Here is a 19,179-nt window from a genome sequence, read left to right on the forward strand (position 1 = left end):
CACACCCCAGAGGATTGAGAAGGAATAGGGAAGCTAATGCACTGGGACGTAAATTGAATGGCCAAGGCTAGGTCAAGTGTGCTGCCATTACTTATGCTATAAGTTATTGATTGTGGCTGGGGAGACTATTATGCTTAGAGAGCTGAGATACTTATAGGGGGTGTGGAGCAATGAGATTAGGAGAGATGGCTGCAAAAGTTGCGATCAACCCAAAAAATACTGTGTCTATGGCTTGAATGTGTCTCACATTTACAATACTTCCATATTTTTAACACAAAAATTAATCAAACTGATAAATTTCTTGATAGTAATACCCTATTTATATGGGTGCCCAAATATGACACTCCATAATCAATTGATGAATCTATAAATCAACTAGGAAATTGATAAATCAAATGATAAAAAAAAAGATAAATCAATTGATAAATTGATAAATCAATCAAGCAATTAATTATCAACATGTAGACAAATAGATAAAAGAATCCGCAATTTGATGATCAAAAACAATCAATACACCCTGAGATAAAAAAAGCACATTAAAAACAAATTACATGTATCATTTATAAATAATGAAAAAAAATATTTTTAACATGTAATTAAAAAAGTGATGATAATTGCATATTTGCATCACATCATATGTGTTTCAATGCTGTCAATAACGGATACATTTTGAATGATCAAATAGCAGATTCTTTTATCTGTATATCTACATGTTGATAATTTATTGGTTGATTTATTTAACAATTTATCACCTGATTATTTTTTATTTAATTTAACCATTTCATAATAAATTCATTTCTCAAATGAGTATTTCATGATTATTGAGAATCTAATTTGTGTGTGTGTATATATATATATATATATATATATACATACACACACACACACACACACACACTCACACATACATACATACATATAGTATATACTGTATATTGTTTTAAGAAATGAGTCACATAAGAGGTTACGTGTGTTGCGAATACCATGTCATGTTGCATTTATTTTAATTCATGTTGTATCTTCTTTATTCTGTGATATACTTTCATGCATACTTTATTTTATTCCCTTCTTTAAACCGACAACCTTTTCACTAAACTGTCTGTGAAAGATAAAGATTTAATATGCAGTTTATAATCAATATCTACGAGCACTCTGGTATCTTATTGCATGGTAAAAACCAGGTTAGTCATCATGACTAAGAGATTCAGACTGGAACTGGTGAGTTGCTGAATGCCAGAGGCTGTTTGAGGCAGTGCAGGTCTGGCTCGTGAGTGTTATTTGATCTGACTGGATTGAGGCAGTGATTCAGCCGTACAGAGAGAGCAACTGAGTTTTCTCAATTAACCAGGCACAGGATTAGCATTTCACTGCTGCTGAAGAGTTGTACAGACAGTGAGAGAGGGAGCGAAAGAGATGATAATTATAGACAGTGATTATGGATGAGCAATGTAAACAGAAAAATATTACCGCTGCGGCATGTTAGCAGTATTACGCTTTTCAATTTCATGGAGATGACAGATACCATTTCAAGTAAGGTTAAATAAACAGTTCATTATTTACTCACCCTCATGTTGTCCCAAAAATGTATAACTTTCTTTCTTCCAAGGAACAGAAAGAGAGATAATATCTGAATAGTGTACTGGTTGCTTTTTTCAATGCAATTACAATTAATGGGGACCGGAGCTTACAACCTCCAAAAGGACACAAAGATACAAAAGCACCATAAAGTATTATTAAAGTGGTTCATATGACTTGTGCTCTAAGTTTGCTGTGAAATAGTGATTCACTAATCATCTTCCCCTTCAATGTACTGTTAATTCAATGAGTCAGTGAGTTGAGTGGATCAGTTTCATTCAAGAATGAATCACTCAGATTGGATTGGTGAACTAGATCCACCGAACCATTGAAAAGATCCTACTAAACAGAATGATCCATTCACAAATATGACATTGCTACTTCTCTTATGAAGGCAACAAGGAGAGTAAGGGTGGATGTGAAGATTTTCACCGATTAACGACTTAAATTTGAGTCTGTTTGTCACACAAAGCTTTTGTATGACATTAGAAAACCTGAAATTTAGTCCATGGAAGCAAGTCATATGGGTTTGGAACAAAGTATCTCAAATCCTAAAACCAATAGGTTTATTTAAAAAACAAAATTGAAGTCTGTCAAAAAGAGGGAAGGATGAAAAAAGGACACCAATTCTGAGAATGCTGTATGCTATCACACTGTGCATCTATAGACGTAGGTCTATCATGTGAGCCTGTGTAGTATGTGTTTTGGAGTGGGTGTTTGGTGTAAAGTGATCCATAGAATTACCAACCAGACGTCCAGCTGTATGACCATGTCAGACCCAGCAGATGGTGTCTGAAACTGTAGGAAAGGGCATATTTGTGTGTTTGAGTGCATGTCCATATGTCTCCTCCCTTTAATACGCTGTGTATGACGTGTGTGTATTTGTTTGTAAGTATAAATGTGTGTTTGTGTGCTGGCTGCCTAGAGGACACTGGAAGATGAGCTGCTAAAAATAAGCAGAAAAGGTCTGACAGTGGCATTGATTCACAGCCACAGCAGTGCCATATTTCCTCAACAAGCTCGCAACAGCGAGTGACCCTTGAACTCTTTTCTCTCTCTCTGTCCATCTCTCTTCAAATGTGATTTGACCATTATTCAAAGTCTGGTATGAGAACCAGTTTACACTAGGCAATGCAAATGAATAGCTTTCTTTAGGGAGCAAAATATAACTTGTCTAGTGTACTGCTTTTCAGCATTTTTAGCCTTACAAAAGTCATTACTAACCATAAGAAGGGCAGTTCCTGCGATTCAAGTTTGTGCATATCCTGAATGAAAATGTCATTACATGTAATTGTCATCTGCAAAAAGATAAAGTGAATTTACAAAACAAAAGCACACACTTACTTGCAAGGTAGGATGCGGACCACATCATTTAGTTGGTATCCTTCAATGCACACTGCACAATGATTAAAATCTGGCTCAGTTTCCTGCAAAACATGAACAAGACAAAGAATACAGATGAGTCTTTTAAACCAAAAAATTATTTCTTGCAAAAGAAACACAGTAGCTGCTAACTCAACTCCTTTTAGGACCCTGTATCCTCCCATAATATTTCTACTCAAGCATCACTAGCCCATTACTTTTAAATATGCATGCTGGCCTTATGACATGTATGCATGAGAAATGTGAATACAACAGGTGTGACTTTCTCTTTAAAGCCTTGGTGATCAGCTTGGTGAACTATCCCTTTAAACATGCATATAGTAAGGGCATCTGACAACATGTGTAAAACATAACTAGATCACTTGAAAGCAATGTAGCACACTACTGTCTGAAATGATTATTGTGATATATTGCATATTGTTTCACATAATACAGTAGTAGGAAGTATAGTGTATACAGTGTGTCGTGCTGCAAGTTGAATGTTAGTATTCCATCCTGAACATAACATATGGTTTTTCAAAGCACATGGCTCCTGTGATGAGCGAATATCTGAATTCTAGAAAATAGAGACACTGAAAATGTGTAATTGTTCCACTTTCCATTAAGATGAAAGTTTCCAAAAACCCATAGTCTTAACACAGCATAAAATGTTTGGAATGAATTACTGACATTCTGTCAAATGCCTAACTCACAGTATATACTGCATATTGCTTATCATTTTTAAAATGTACCGCAATATGCAGTATAGCTTAAACATTCGAAAGAATAGTATGATATATTAGCTCCTTTTCCACCACTTTGCCAACTGGCCCGAAACAGCACGGTTTATTTTTCCACTGTGGTACTTGAATGCATGTACAACCTAAATTCCGAAAAAGTTGGGACAGTATGAAAAATGCTAATAAAAACAAAAAGGAGTGCTTTGTAAATTAAATTCACCCTTTGCTATGATAAAAGCACTACAACAAAACATGACATGATGTTTTAGCTTGTTAATTTCATTGCTTTTATAAAATACATGATCGCATGATCCTTGCTCTTGAAGAATTAGGCTGTTTATGGAGGCTTCTTATATACTATGACATAATTACCTCACCTGTTTAACATATCCTGTTTCGCATCGCATAGATGCTTCTCCATTATAGAAACTAGACTAAAAATAAAATTTGAAAGGGTGTCAAAACATCAAAACATGTCATGCACTGGGGGTCTCTGGTAAAATCTGCTGGAATAAAAATAACAATAAAGTAAAATGACAGCTATGTCCAATAGATGATTCAGTGCTCCTTGCATTGGCTGATATATATAAGCCAATGTTGCAACAAACTTAATTTCTAGATATTACCACAAGTTATGCATTGTATATATTTTTATACATTATAAAAACAAGTGTTGGTAAAATATTTAGCTCTGAATTACTTGCACAAATTTCACCACCTGGCACACTGATCCAAAGTCATGAGGTTCCTGCTGATATCTTTCAAGACTTGATGTCCATTGTGATGGACATTAAACTTGACAAACAACCTGTGTTCTACAACAAGATCTTCAAATTAACTTTGAATAGTATATATTGATACTATTAAGATTATAACATGCAAGGGGGTCTGGGTAGCTCAGTGTTAAAGATTTCGAATATTTCGAATCCCAGGGCGTGCTGAGTGACTCCAGCCAGGTCTCCTAAGCAACCAAATTGGCCCGGTTGCTAGGGAAGGTAGAGTCACATGGAGTAAACTCCTCGTGATCACTATAATGTGGTTCGTTCTCAGTGGGGCGCGTGGTGAGTTGAGAGTGGATGCCGTGAAGCTTCCACACGCGTCATGTCTCAGTGGCAACGCGCTCCACAAGCCACGTGATAAGATGCGTGGGTTGATGGTCTCAGATGCGGAGGCATGAGCCATTCCCACCCGGATTGAGGTGAATCACTACGTGACCACGAGGACTTAAAAAAAGCACATTGAGAACTGAGCATTCCAAATTGGGAGAAAAGGAGGAGAAAATTAAATAAAAAATGTATTAAAAAAAGATTACATTGTGCCACTTGATGTGGCTACCATGAACATAAATTAGTTTAAATGGTAAAAAAGGTGCTTGTAGGTGAGCAATGCATGTCTAATGTGATGCCAGAAGCTCTCTCAGATTAAGTTAGGGGTTATGTTTTCTTGGTGATTGGTTGATCAGGGAATAATCAGTGGCTAGGCATTATTCATATTATTATAAAAGCATGTTTTTATTGGTTTAAACCAAAAAACATGTGATGTACATTCGATTGGACACATGGTCTGAAAGACTGCCTGTCTGAACTTTTGGAGTGTGTTGCAATCATCTGATTTGAAATGACTGTACATAGAAAAAACATCAAATAATGTTTATTTGTAGTGCTTTCAATATAGCAAAGGGTGAACATAATTTACAGATCACTCCTTTTTGTTTTTATTAGCATTTTTCATACTGTCCCAACTTTTTTTGAATTAGGGTTATAACGTCAGTTGGAGATGGTGTGTGAGATAAACACTGGAGTCAGTGCATTATTGAGGATGATCACTTATTGCAGTTTTTAGGACTGCTTTTTCCCCTACAGCACAGGAAAAACATGTCCCATATCACAAAAAGGAAAGCAGAGACAAAGGTAAGAGGTTTACCATTATTAGCTGAGGGGTTGTGAATGCCACTTTTCAAAAACACACAAAGAGTTAAAAGTTCTCAGACAAGCTAAAAAGGGCATTTATTGACAAGATATTGTACGAGTAATATAATTATATATGAGTTTTAATGAGCTAGCCCAGGGGTTCTCAACCTTTTGCAAGCTGGGCCCCCCCAAAGCTGGTTCATTGCAGTTGGGCCCCCCCCCCCCGCCCCATGCTTTATTGTTGTTATTATTATTATTATTATTATTATTGGCAGTAGCACCAGACTTCTAATGTGAGCTTGCAGGCATTATTATTATTATTATGCGTAGTAGTAGGCCTATCATCATTACTAGGCTATTGCTATATAATTATATGAGGTTATATGCTTTATTGTTCTTCTTATTATTATTATTATTATTATTATCATCATCAGTAGGCCTATCATCATTACTAGGCTATTGCTATAATTGGGAATTGGCACCAGGCCTCTGATATTAATTTATGCTTTATTATTGTTATTATTACTAGGCCTAATAGTAGGCATCATCTGCATTTTTTACAGAAGCTTGCTGGTAGGTGATGTTAATGTGAGACCTGAGCCTGCTTTGCCTTGCAAAGATCCTCAATTCTTGGCTCAATGTTTGATAAACATAGCCTCAAATCATCCTCGATTTGTGCATGATTGCAGTATTTCGTTTTGAGTGCAGTCATTTTTGAGAATCCTGCCTCACACAAATATGTCGACGCGAAAGGAAGGAGAATCTTCAAGGCGACGTCACAGAGTTCAGGGTATTCCTGCATCAATGCTGCCCAGAATGACGAAAGAGGGCAGGAGCTAAAGAGTTCCTTCAGTCTACTGTCACTCTTCAGCTCAATAAGCTGTTCCTGCATATCAATTGATAGCTTGTTTGCTGTGCACACAAACGGATCTCGAACCCACGCAAAAGAGCGATAATCCTCTTTAAAGTACGTCGCAAATTGTTTTCTCATTGCTGACAGGTGCTCAGACGCTGATTGAAATAGGGAGGAGAAATCGTGTGACGTGCCTGCATCAGTGATAAAGTCTGCAAGGCTGGGGAACATGTCGCAGTTCCCTCGACTGATGCGGCCATGCCAGAGGTCTAGTTTTTGTGTGAAGGCGTGCACTTTGTCTGCAAGGAGCAAAATATGAGTTTCGCGGCCTTGCAAAGACAGGTTGAAATCAAACAAATGAGCGCCGTTTTCTAAAGTCTATGAGCGCAGCACACACAAATAAACTAAATTGACATACTGCAGTTAAATTTCAAAATGTGGTGTTTTTATATTTATAACATTTGAATACAGTTCAGCAACATACATCACACGACCTGACGACCAAGAGAGCTGACAATTGACCATCACTTATTTTACCATCACCTCACGATTGAAAATGTGACCCTGATTTCATATGACAGTTCAACAAACAAGTTAATAATATTAAGTCACTTACATTTTAGACGAAATAATGACGGTTTTGGTCTATTTTAGCAGCGAAAATAGATCCGATGAATCCAAACAAAGATCACAGCATAGCCATAGCGCATCTCACAGCAATACTCAATCGTGTTTTGAATGATTCAGTGTTGTGAACGAATCGTTTGAATGAACGACTCAATGACTCGCTTAATGAAACCGCATCACCTGCATTTGCACTCACTATCGACAAACCAATCAAATTTGTTAAAAACTTTTTTTTTTTAAATCAGTCCAAACACATTTTAATTTTTATTCAGGAGTTATGTATATACAAAACTATAACTTTTTATGACAGTAGTTTAGTGATAAAAAAAATGTGCCCCAAAAATTTTTTTTTCCAGTTTTTTTTCCCCTTCCATCGTAGCCTACTCGCCACCCCCGGTTGAGAACCACTGAGCTAGCCAATGTAATCTTACCTCCCTGAAGAAAAAGATGGGTTGAAAACCTTAGCTTTGGCAAACTGACATGTCCTGTTTGTCATGAGTTGCCATGTACAAAAGCCACCACCACCACGGTTGAGCATATTTAGCTAACCATGCTGAGAAATCCATGCTGAGAATAGTTTGTAATTGTGCTGTGCTGAACCGTGCTCAAGTGGAAATGCTCCTGGAACAGTTCCTCACCGTGCTCAAAACCGTTTGACATGAAAGGTGGAAAAGAAGATTTTGTTGTCACATGACCTCGCTATATTACATGTAGCAAGAGGCTTTGAATTATCACCTTGGATATAAAGATCCTAGTTGATATCACCTCCAGTTGACTCTTCCCTCTTGAAATGGAAGGTCAGGACAACCCGATGGTATTGTGGGATACAGTATCCCATGCTATGTGCTCTTGTGGTTATAGTTTACATTTTGCAAATGTAGTTTGTCATCCAGGTATTCCATGCATTCTGAAATTGCATACTCAATATGTACTAGTATTTTCTATACATTTCTTGTACAAATAGCACCATAGCATGCCATACCAAATATAATGATGGTATTTTGTGTCAAATACATCTCTTAATTTATATTTACAAAAATAATTGTGAAATATTTAATTCAATCAATTGTGGTTATAAAAACTCTCTTTGCAGAAAACAAGGGAAGCTGCTCTGGTAAATTGTGCCTCTCTAAATGCATGCGTGACTGAGCAGCAGAGAGCTACTGTTCAGAAATAGTAGATACAATGTGTCAAAGATGCAGCCTCTCCCTGACTCTGATTTCAGCCCATCTGTCATTTGACTGATATGAGAGGTCAGTCTGAAATGGATCTTGGCACCATAGTTGAAATGTTGCCTACTAGTAGGAGTGACTACTGACCGTTTGTCTACACAAGAACTTGCTAAACACTCAAAAACTACTAATTAGAGAACCCTAAATAATAATATAAAAAAAATGAATTGTGGGCTAGTGTTGACCACTATTGACTATTGTTGACTACTGTTAAACTATTGTTGTTTAAATAGTGTCAAGTTACTCCTTATTTATTTTTAAACTACTACTAAAACTGCAGTTGTATTGTATTATTTACACATAATTAGGCCCACATGGAATCTGCATACACAAAACTCCACCTAAAGCTCTACATATTCAGTGCACCTTATGCATTCAATATATTAAATATTTTGGGTAATTTGTTTTTACTTTAATCTACCACTAAGAGTGTAGAATTTTCAGACCCATTTAACACCATGTTTAAATTTCCTTAAAATTCAGCACAGAATATGTGGGAAAAGTCTGCTGATTCCGAAAGGGCTTGCTTATACTTAAAGTAACAAAATAATAACTACCTCCTGAATTCCTTGAAGAATAAGTGTTATGAATGCCACAGCTGTAAAACAAGAAAAAGAGAACATTTTTTCACATTCAATTTATATACTGTTATAGCACACATGTACCTCCAGTTGCAGGCAGAGCACCACTCAATAGGCTAACTAGACCTCCCTCTGTGTTAGTTACAGCTCTAGCTAGTTCGAAAGTGACAAAAATCCTCCAAGGTTTTATTTCACATTCTGCCCTTTTCTTCCTGGAAGCACCTTCTCTACTCTAGATGCTATTTCTGTCACCTGGCAGTGTCCTGTCTACTTTGTATTGTCAAGGTCATGTTGTGGTGAGTGGTGTACAGTTTCTAATGGGCCCCTCTCAGCGCGAGAGTCATCGACTGTGTTCCAGCCGGTCTCTGCAGAGGGACTTGGCCAATACTCAGAGGCTGAGGCACAGGAAGAGAGGCTTGAGGGCAAATAAGGATGCTTTTGTTGCCTCATACACAAATAAACACAATATCATCAGACTAACTACAAACATTTAGAACAGGTAAGAATGTGATCACATTGCGGAGAGAAAAAAGATCAGTGTTTGGTTAGTTACTGTGTTTTGCCTTTGTAGGGCAGTATACACAGTCAGGTCCATAAATATTGGGACATCGACAATTCTAATCTTTTTGGCTCTATACACCACCACAATGGATTTGAAATTAAATGAACAAGATGTGCTTTAACTGCAGACTTTCAGCTTTAATTTGAGGGTATTTACATCCAAATCAGGCGAACGGTGTAGGAATTACAACAGTTTGTATATGTGCCTCCCGCTTTTTAAGGGACCAAAAGTAATGGGACAATTGGCTGCTCAGCTGTTCCATGGCCAGGTGTGCGTTATTCCCTCATTATCCCATTTACAAGGAGCAGATAAAAGGTCCAGAGTTCATTTCAAGTGTGCTATTTGCATTTGGAATCTGTTGCTGTCAACTCTCAATATGAGATCCAAAGAGCTGTCACTATCAGTGAAGCAAGCCATCATTAGGCTGAAAAATCAAAACAAACCCATCAGAGAGATAGCAAAAACATTTGGTGTGGCCAAATCAACTGTTTGGAACATTCTTAAAAAGAAAGAACGCACCGGTGAGCTCAGCAACACCAAAAGACCCGGAAGATCACGGAAAACAACTGTGGTGGATGACCGAAGAATTCTTTCCCTGGTGAAGAAAACACCCTTCACAACAGTTGGCCAGATCAAGAACACTCTCCAGGAGGTAGGTGTATGTGTGTCAAAGTCAACAATCAAGTGAATACAGAGGGTTCACCACAAGATGAAAACCATTGGTGAGCCTCAAAAACAGGAAGGCCAGATTAGAGTTTGCCAAACAACATCTAAAAAAGCCTTCACAGTTCTGGAACAACATCCTATGGACAGATGAGTCAAAGATCAACTTGTACCAGAGTGATGGGAAGAGAAGAGTATGGAGAAGGAAAGGAACTGCTCATGATCCAAAGCATACCACCTCATCAGTGAAGCATGGTGGTAGTAGTGTCATGGCGTGGGCATGTATGGCTGCCAATGGAACTGGTTCTCTTGTATTTATTGATGATGTGACTGCTGACAAAAGTAGCAGGATGAATTCTGAAGTGTTTCGGGCAATATTATCTGCTCATATTAAGCCAAATGCTTCAGAACTCATTGGGCGGCGCTTCACAGTACAGATGGACAATGACCCGAAGCATACTGCGAAAGCAACCAAAGAGTTTTTTAAGGGAAAGAAGTGGAATGTTATGCAATGGCCAAGTCAATCACCTGACCTGAATCCGATTGAGCATGCATTTCACTTGCTGAAGACAAAACTGAAGGGAAAATGCCCCAAGAACAAGCAGGAACTGAAGACAGTTGCAGTAGAGGCCTGGCAGAGCATCACCAGGGATGAAACCCAGCGTCTGGTGATGTCTATGCATTCCAGACTTCAGGCTGTAATTGACTGCAAAGGATTTGCAACCAAGTATTAAAAAGTGAAAGTTTGATTTATGATTGTTAATCTGTCCCATTACTTTTGGTCCCTTAAAAAGTGGGAGGCATATATACAAACTGTTGTAATTCCTACATCGTTCACCTGATTTGGATGTAAATACCCTCAAATTAAAGCTGAAAGTCTGCAGTTAAAGCACATCTTGTTCGTTTAATTTCAAATCCATTGTGGTGGTGTATAGAGCCAAAAAGATTAGTGTTGATGTCCCAATATTTATGGACCTGACTGTACACTCACTGAGCACATTATTAGGAACACTATATGAATACTGGGTAGGGCCTTTCTTTTCTCTCTAAACAGCCTCAATTCTTTGTGGCGTGGATTCCATAAGCTGTTGGAAAAATTCCTTTGAGATTCTGGTCCATGTTGACAATTGTTTCACGCAACTTATGCAGATTTGTCAGCTGTACATTCATGCTGCGAATCTCCCATTCTACCACATCACAAAGGTGTCCTGATGTATTTCAGGAAGGACCCAAGATGCATGATGGTAATAAAAGGTGTTTTAATAAAATGGACAGAAAAAAAAAAAAAAGATAAGACAAAAGGAACTAAGAACAAACCGACTGGATAACATGGCAGGATACAAACAACATGACTGGAACTGAAGACTGAAAATAACACAACGATCTAACAGGGAAGACAAGACAAAGGAGAGAATATAAAGAGGAATGGAAGACTGAACACAGGTGTTGTCAATAATCACAAGCAGCGTGAATCAGCGCAGCAATGACAACACTGATTGCACTGCTGAACAGCACCTGTGGGAAACATGAGGGATGAAGGAAAGCAAAAGCACATGGACAACCTGAGATAGAGGTGAAGGAAACAAACCTGCCACATAACAAATAAAACCAGACCAAAATGGCAGGATCATGACAGTACCACCACCCCAAGGTATGACTCCCGGGCATCCCACAAACAAGACAAATCTAGATGAAAGACCAGATAACGAGAAGGGAGGGTGGGGAAAACAGGTGGATGGAACTACAACACACAGAACAGGCAAGAAAAAGAAACAAAAAGGCCAAATAAACAGAAAACTAGGGTAGGACCGGCAGAATGACCGGCAGAGTGGTGCCGGCAGAACAGACGATGGACCGGGTCTATCGGCCAGGGAAATTAGTCCAGGTAGGGAGCAGGGTACTAAAAAGCACAGAACAGACAAGACAGAAAAACCAAAACCCAAACAATCAGAAAAAATATTTAAGGTCCAGGGCAGCACAGGCAAGAAGGACCCAGGAATAGCTCGGAGCCCAAGGTGGTGCTGGTGGGATGGTTCATGATGGGATTGGCAGGACAGACCACGGTGGAAAACCTAGGCTAGACTTAGTAGCTTGACTAAGTGATTTGACTTGGCTAAGCATGGTAACTTGACTGGGCCAGCAGGGTTAACTTGACGTTGTGACTTGATTAGGTGTGAAGATTTGACTTGAAGTGGCTGCTTGATTGGACTTCTTGACTTGACAGGGTTGCCTGATTTGATGTGGTGGCTCAATTAGGTAATGAATGTTTGGCTTGAAGTGAATGCTTGATTTGACTGGACTGCTTGACTTGACTGGGCTGCTTGAATTGACAGGATGGCTAGGCTTACTAATGCAGCTTGACTTGATGTAGTGTCGGTATGACTAGGTGTGATGGCTTGCTTTGGTGAGCAGGCTACAGGAGATAGCTTAATGATATGAGAAGTATCAGGTGTCTCTAGGATGGGAGTGAGGACAGGGAGCTCCAGGACAGAAGTGAGGACAGATGGCTCAAGGACAGGAGTGAGACCATCTGGCTCCAGGACGGGAGCGAGGACAAATGGCTCAAGTATGGGAGCGAGGACAGACGGCTCCAGGATTGGAGTGGAATCACCAGGGAAACTACTTCCATGACCATGAGAACTGGCAGTGACAGGGGAACGAGCTTCATGGCCATGGGCGCTGGTAATGGCAGGGGAATGACCTTCATGAGGGAAGGAGGTAAACAGAAGCACATGGACAACCTGGGAGAGAGATTGAGGAAACGGTCACAATGCTACCACATAATGAATAAAATTGCAGGATCATGTCAAAAAGTGTTCTATTGGAAGCCCACTGAAGAACATTGAACTCATTGTCATGTTCATGAAACCAGTTTGAGACCACCTTTGCTTTGTGACATGGTGCATTATGCTGGAAGTAGCCATTAGAAGATGGGTAAATTGTGGCCATGAAGGGACGCACATGGTCTGCAACAATACTCAAATAGGCTGTGGCATTCAAACAATGATTGATTAGTATTAACAGGCCCAAAGTGTGCCAAGAAAACATATCCCACACCATTACCACCACCTCAAGCCTGGACTGTTGACACAAGGCAGGTTGGGTCCATGGATTCATGCTGTTTGCACCAAATTCGGACCCTACCATCTGTGTAACTTAGCAGAAATCGAGATTCATCAGACCAGGCTTGGTCTGCCAGTCTTCAACTGTCCAGTTTGATGCAGCCTCAGCTTTCTGTTCTTAGCTGACAGAAGTGAAAGCCGACGTGGTCTTCTGCTGTAGCCCATTCGCCTCAAGGTTTGACATGTCATGCATTCTGAGATGATATTCTTCTCACTACAATTGTACAGAGTTGTTATCTGCGTTAGTGTAGCCTTTCTGTAAGCTCAAACCATTCTCCGTTGACCTTCCCCATCAATAAGACATTTCTAGCCGCAGAACTGCCACTCACTGGATATTTCTTGGTTTTGGCAACATTCTGAGTAAACTCTAGAGATGTTGTATGTGAAAATCCCAGGAGATCTGCAGAAATGCAGAAACCATCCCATCTGGTAACAAAAATAATGCCACGGTCTAAATCACTGAGATCACATATTCCCCCATTCTGATGGTTGATGTGTACATTAACTGAGGCTCATGACCCATATCTGCATGATTTTATGCATTGCACTGCTGCCACACGATAGGCTGATTACATAAATCGCATGAATAAGTAGATGTACAGGTGTACCTAATAAAGTGCTCAGGGTTGTAAAGACCCATCGATCAGGATTGATGCATCTATCAATTAACCAACGATGCAATGTCAACGATACAACGCATACTTTTAACGTTCTAATGCCTGCCAAGTCCTTACGCATTTCCATCATGCAATGCAGCAACCTAATGATAATCATCTCGCTTTGTAAGTGCTAAATATGTTTCTCATGTCATGTGGGACATGGATGTGCACGGAGTGACTGAAATGATTGAAGTTGTGCTCTGCTCTATCCGTGTGCACGGGCGTCATTAAATCGGGCATCCTTCAATATGGTGGTGAATGCGACACATTTGAATTCTAAATGAGTATTTTTGCTTTTAAATGCTTTGGAGCAATTCAACTATGTCATACAGCTAAAGAACCCTGATATTCTGAACAGTGCTGATGATGGAAAGAGAAAATGCCTGCCCTGCTTCACCAATATCAATTACAAGCCATTTCATATCTTCACATCAACACCCTTTCTAATATTTATAACAGTAAACTGTAACAAAAGTTTCCAATACAACCGTGGAAGATGTAGCCAAGAAAAAAACACGGATAGCACATACTCTCCTGTCATGGGTATGCAAGTATTTTGGATTAAAATACTTGACTATTGTAGAGATGACAAATTGTCACTGTAGTGTTTACCTCATTACACAAGGCAATTAGCTGTCATCAAACTATTGATGATAAATTGTTTGTGATTGTATGACGTATATGTATGATATACATATATCTGTATTAACTGAAGTACCACATTTTTTTGTGGATATCCCAATGTGGATAATTGATTTGCACTTTTCAGAGAGCTCAAAATATTCAAATTAGGTTTTGGTTGCATTTTTGACATAATAAATGTAATTGATTGTGTAAAATAGTCACATAATATTGTAATATCGATCACAGGCCCCTGGATTGCTAAGAAAATCAATACAAGATTGTATTTTGTTGAAACTGGTGATTACATCCCTAGTGCATATCATATCGATATATTTCATTACGTATCCATGTAGTCTGAAAATTAAACTTATATTGTTCTCAAAGTAACAATGTACTACATTATAACAGGCCTTTTGCCAAAGCAACATCAATATCAATGGATACCAGGAACTTTCTCAGGAAGCTTCATACCCTTACTCTATATGATATAAATGAATTATTTTCTCTTTCTTCCTTGCTTACTTCCTTTTCTGTGTACAACATCCTCTATATTTGTATCAAGAATACGCTGAAATAAAAACTTAGGACAAGGATGACTCTAATAGTAAGATTAATCTTCATCAAAAGAACAGGGAGAAAGAGGGAGAGAGAGGGATAAGGAAAGCAAGGGAGACAGAGAGGCAGACAGAGGAAAAAAGACAGATGTTCTCGCACTCAATCTCTACTCTCTCAGACCTCCCTGACATCACTCAGATGGAAGGTTTCAATTTCTTACAGCACCTTTTCAATGCCACTGATATTTTATTCATGGCTGATACGAGCTGACCTTGACCTGACAGGCATGATTCCGCCCCTTCTCCAAAACCCAACAGCAATGAAATCTCATAATTCTCCTTACATCATCATTCATCTGAAATTAATTCACCTTTTGACATGTCAATGTCTTTCTTTGGACTTTTTTTGGTGTGGCACATTCAGCAAGATTATTTTCAGTGCATAAAGTAAGTATTCAGACCCCTTTTTCACATTTTGTTATGTTGCAGCCTTATGATAAAATGCTTTCAATTATCAAACTACATTCCATGTCTCATTATGACAAAACAAAAACCAGATTTTGTGATAATTTTGCAAATTTATTATAAAGAGAAAATATTGGCATAAACACATATAAGTATTCAGACCCTTTCCTGTGATACTTGAAATTTAGCTCAGGTGCATCCCATTTCTCTGGATCATCTTTGAGTTATTTCTACACTTTGATTGGAGTCCACCAGTGGCAAATTCAATTGATGGACATGATTACGAAAGGCACACACCTGTCTATATACGGTCTCACAGCTGAAAATGCATATCAGAGCAAATACCAAGCCTTGAGGTCAAAAGGAACTGCCTGCTGAGCTCATAGACAGGAATGTGTTGAGGTACAGATCTGAGGAAGACTAAAAAAAAAAAAACATTCAGCTGCATTGAAGGTTCCCAAGAGCACAATGGCCTCCATAATTCTTAAATGGAAGTTTGGAACAACTAGGATTCTGACTAGAGCTGGCCGCCTGGCCAAACTGAAAAATCGGGGGAGAAGGGCCTTGGTAAAAGCGGAGACCAAGAACCTGATGATCACTCTGGTTGAGCTCCAGAGATTATGTGTGGAGATGGGAGAAACTTGCAGCAACCATCACTGCAACACTCCACCGATCTGGGCTTTATGGCAGAATGGCCAGATGGAAGCCTCTCCTCAGTCCGCTTGGAATTTCCAAAAAAGCACCTAAAGGACTCTCAGACTATGAGAAACAAGATTCTCTGGTCTGATGAAATGAAGATTGAGCTGTTAAGCCTCAATTCCAAGCATCCTGTCTAGAGTAAACCAGGCACTGCTCATCACCTGTGCAATACAATCCCAATGGTGAAGCATTGTGGTGGTAGCATCATGCTGTGGTGGTGTTTTTCAGTGGCAGGGACTGGGGACTGGGTTGAAGGAAAGCTGAACGCAGCAAAATACAGAGATATCCTTAATGAAATCCTGGTCCAGATCGCTCAGGATCTCAGACTGGCTGAAGGTTCAACTTCCAACAGGACAAAGACCACAAGCACACTGCCAAGACAACGCAAGAGTGGCTTAGGAACAACTCTGTGAATGTCCCTGAGTGGCCCAGCCAGAGCATGGACTTGTATCCAATAGAAAAGCTCTGGAGAGACCTGAAAATGGCTGTCCACTGACAGTCGCCATCCAACCTGACAGAGTTTGAGAGGATCTGCAGAGAAGAATGACAGAAAATCCCCAAATTCAGGTGTGCAATGGGTCGCATCATACCCAAAACAACTTGAGGCTGTAATCACTGCCAAAGATGCTTCAACTAAGTACTGAGTTAAGGGTCTGAATACTTATGTCAAAGTGATGTTTCAGTTTTTTCTTTTTAATTAATTTGCAAAAATATAAAAAAATCTGGTTTTTGCCTTGTCATTATATGATATGGAGCATAGACTGATGTGAAAAAAAAAAAAAATGATTTAAGGCATTTTAGCATAAGGCTGCATCAGAATTATTTTTGAAAAAAATTGTAGGGGTCTGAATACTTTCTGAATGCACTGTATGTATTTCTTACTGATGCTACCCTGCATATGAGATTGACAATCTGCACATCTTATCACGTGGCTTGTTAATCACATTACAGCGGAGACCTAGCACATGTGGAGGCTTCATGCTATTCTCCGCAGCATCCTCGCACAACTCACCACACGCCCCACCAAGAGAGAGACCACATTATAGCGATCACAAGGAGGTTAACTCAACGTGACTCTACCCACTCTAGCAACCGGGCCAATTGATTGCTTAGGAAGCCTGACTGGAGTCACTCAGCACGCCCTGGATTCGAACTTGTAACTCCAGGTATGGTATTCAGCGTCTTTACTTGCTGAGCTACCCAGGCCCCCAAGCTAGCAGCTAGCTTTTTTTTTTCTCTCTCTCTCTGAAAGTCATGAAAATTCACACCATGGTGTAACTTTCACCACATCTGAAATACTGTATTGTGTTAGATTTGTGTTTGGAAATGATGCTGATGAAAATAAAATTGGGACAAGGCTAAAACACTAAAATCTATATTCTACAAAAAGGCATTTGAAAAATACCCAAAGGAAATGGCAAAAAAAAAAAACAATTTATTTTCCAAGTCAGTTTTAATATGATGTTCATATAATAAAAATAAATTGATTTAATTCTGTTAGTTTAAATCAACCTCTTGGACATGAATCTGCCCAAAGTTGCCTGAAGTAACACTCAAATATCAGCCAATTAAAGATCAAATAAACAATCAGCAATCGCTCATAACAATTAAAAAGAATGATATTAAAGGGGTCATGAAATGCTATTTTATTATGTGAGGTCCACTGATAATATCAGTAAAACGTTTTTGCACCAAAACCGTCATAGTTTAGTACTTAATAATCACTTTCCACCCTGTCTCTGTCCATCTGTCTCAAACTTTTGGGTTTAGCCTTAGCGACTCAAAGTAAACACCTCTGTTCTGATTGGCTAACATTGTGCAGCCCCTCAAATTTAGCCATATTTGAAACTCAGTCTGAAGAGAATAAATAAGCTCTCCACAACATTATAAAACTAAATTTCAGGGTTTACACACATCCAACATTGCATCAGAATATATTAAACTTAAGTACAACTGTTAACACTCAGCACCATAAACTATCAAACAGTCATGACATATGAAATATTCATGAATTAATCTGTTTACTAACGGTTTTGCCGTCCAAGTCCATTAAACTGCCCCATTCTTCAATTTGCAATTTGCTAAGCTTGAATCATATCTGGTTCAACTGGTTCATAAGCAGTCAATGCTGATATCAGCCAAATATACACAGCCCATAGCACAAGGAAACATGATGCATATCACCAGAAATGCATCAAAATGATCAAAGATGTCCAGCTAGTGCTTGTTAACAATTAAAAATAGCACAGATGAGCACAAGAACAGCAAGCCGCAGAACAGCTGAATGAAGCCTAACGGAGTCTACTTTTCTGAGCTTTAACTGACACTATGTCTTTTAAAAGAGGCGTGGTAAATATTAAAACGGTCAAAGGCATCTGTGTAATGCATATTAAATGCACAACAAATTTCAAAATAGTCAAGATGAGTCACCTTTGATGATCAGAAATATCAGTCTCTTTCCTTCTCTATTTACGATAAGAAATGAGCGCCAGTGGGTGGGGCCAAGGGTCAGATGACACATGTTGTGAGGCGTGTAAATACAACTGAGCAATGTCTCGTGATGTCACGAACATACCATTTTCAAAATGAGACGTTTCAAAGAGGTGGGAACTATAAATGCTCTTTTTAGACTGGGGAGTACGTTTTGAGTTCTGAAATGTACAGTATGTTTTTTTATAGCACAGTTACCTGTTATATGTCTTAATATCAAGGAAAATTTGATTTTCCATTTCATGACCCCTTTAAAAATTATGGTATTTATATTAATCAGCTTTGTTTCAGCACATAATGTAATAAATAAACACCTACCCAAAAATGTATTAAATCTTGAAAATGTAAAGCATGTTGGAGTTTTCTTGTACATATGTCTATTTGCACACACATTAGACAATGATTAGATGACAATCAATTGTCATTTTTGTAAGGTTTTGTAAGCTTGTACATTTTTCTGT

The 19,179-nt window shown here is 38.8% G+C and overlaps 1 protein-coding gene across 3 annotated transcripts in view; it reads right to left on the reverse strand.

Moving 5' to 3' along the window:
* The window catches only part of rnf130 (ring finger protein 130), a 99,163-nt gene that overhangs the window by 16,092 nt on the left and 63,892 nt on the right, over positions 1 to 19,179 (reverse strand). For all 3 annotated transcript variants that reach the window (XM_052089350.1, XM_052089348.1, XM_052089349.1), the window contains exon 6: positions 2,920 to 3,002. In XM_052089350.1, the coding sequence (XP_051945310.1) occupies positions 2,920 to 3,002 (83 nt within the window). The remainder of the gene's footprint in view (positions 1 to 2,919; positions 3,003 to 19,179) is intronic.

Source organism: Xyrauchen texanus, chromosome 23, assembly GCF_025860055.1.
Source record: "Xyrauchen texanus isolate HMW12.3.18 chromosome 23, RBS_HiC_50CHRs, whole genome shotgun sequence".
In the NCBI taxonomy this organism is placed as follows: Eukaryota; Metazoa; Chordata; class Actinopteri; order Cypriniformes; family Catostomidae; genus Xyrauchen; species Xyrauchen texanus.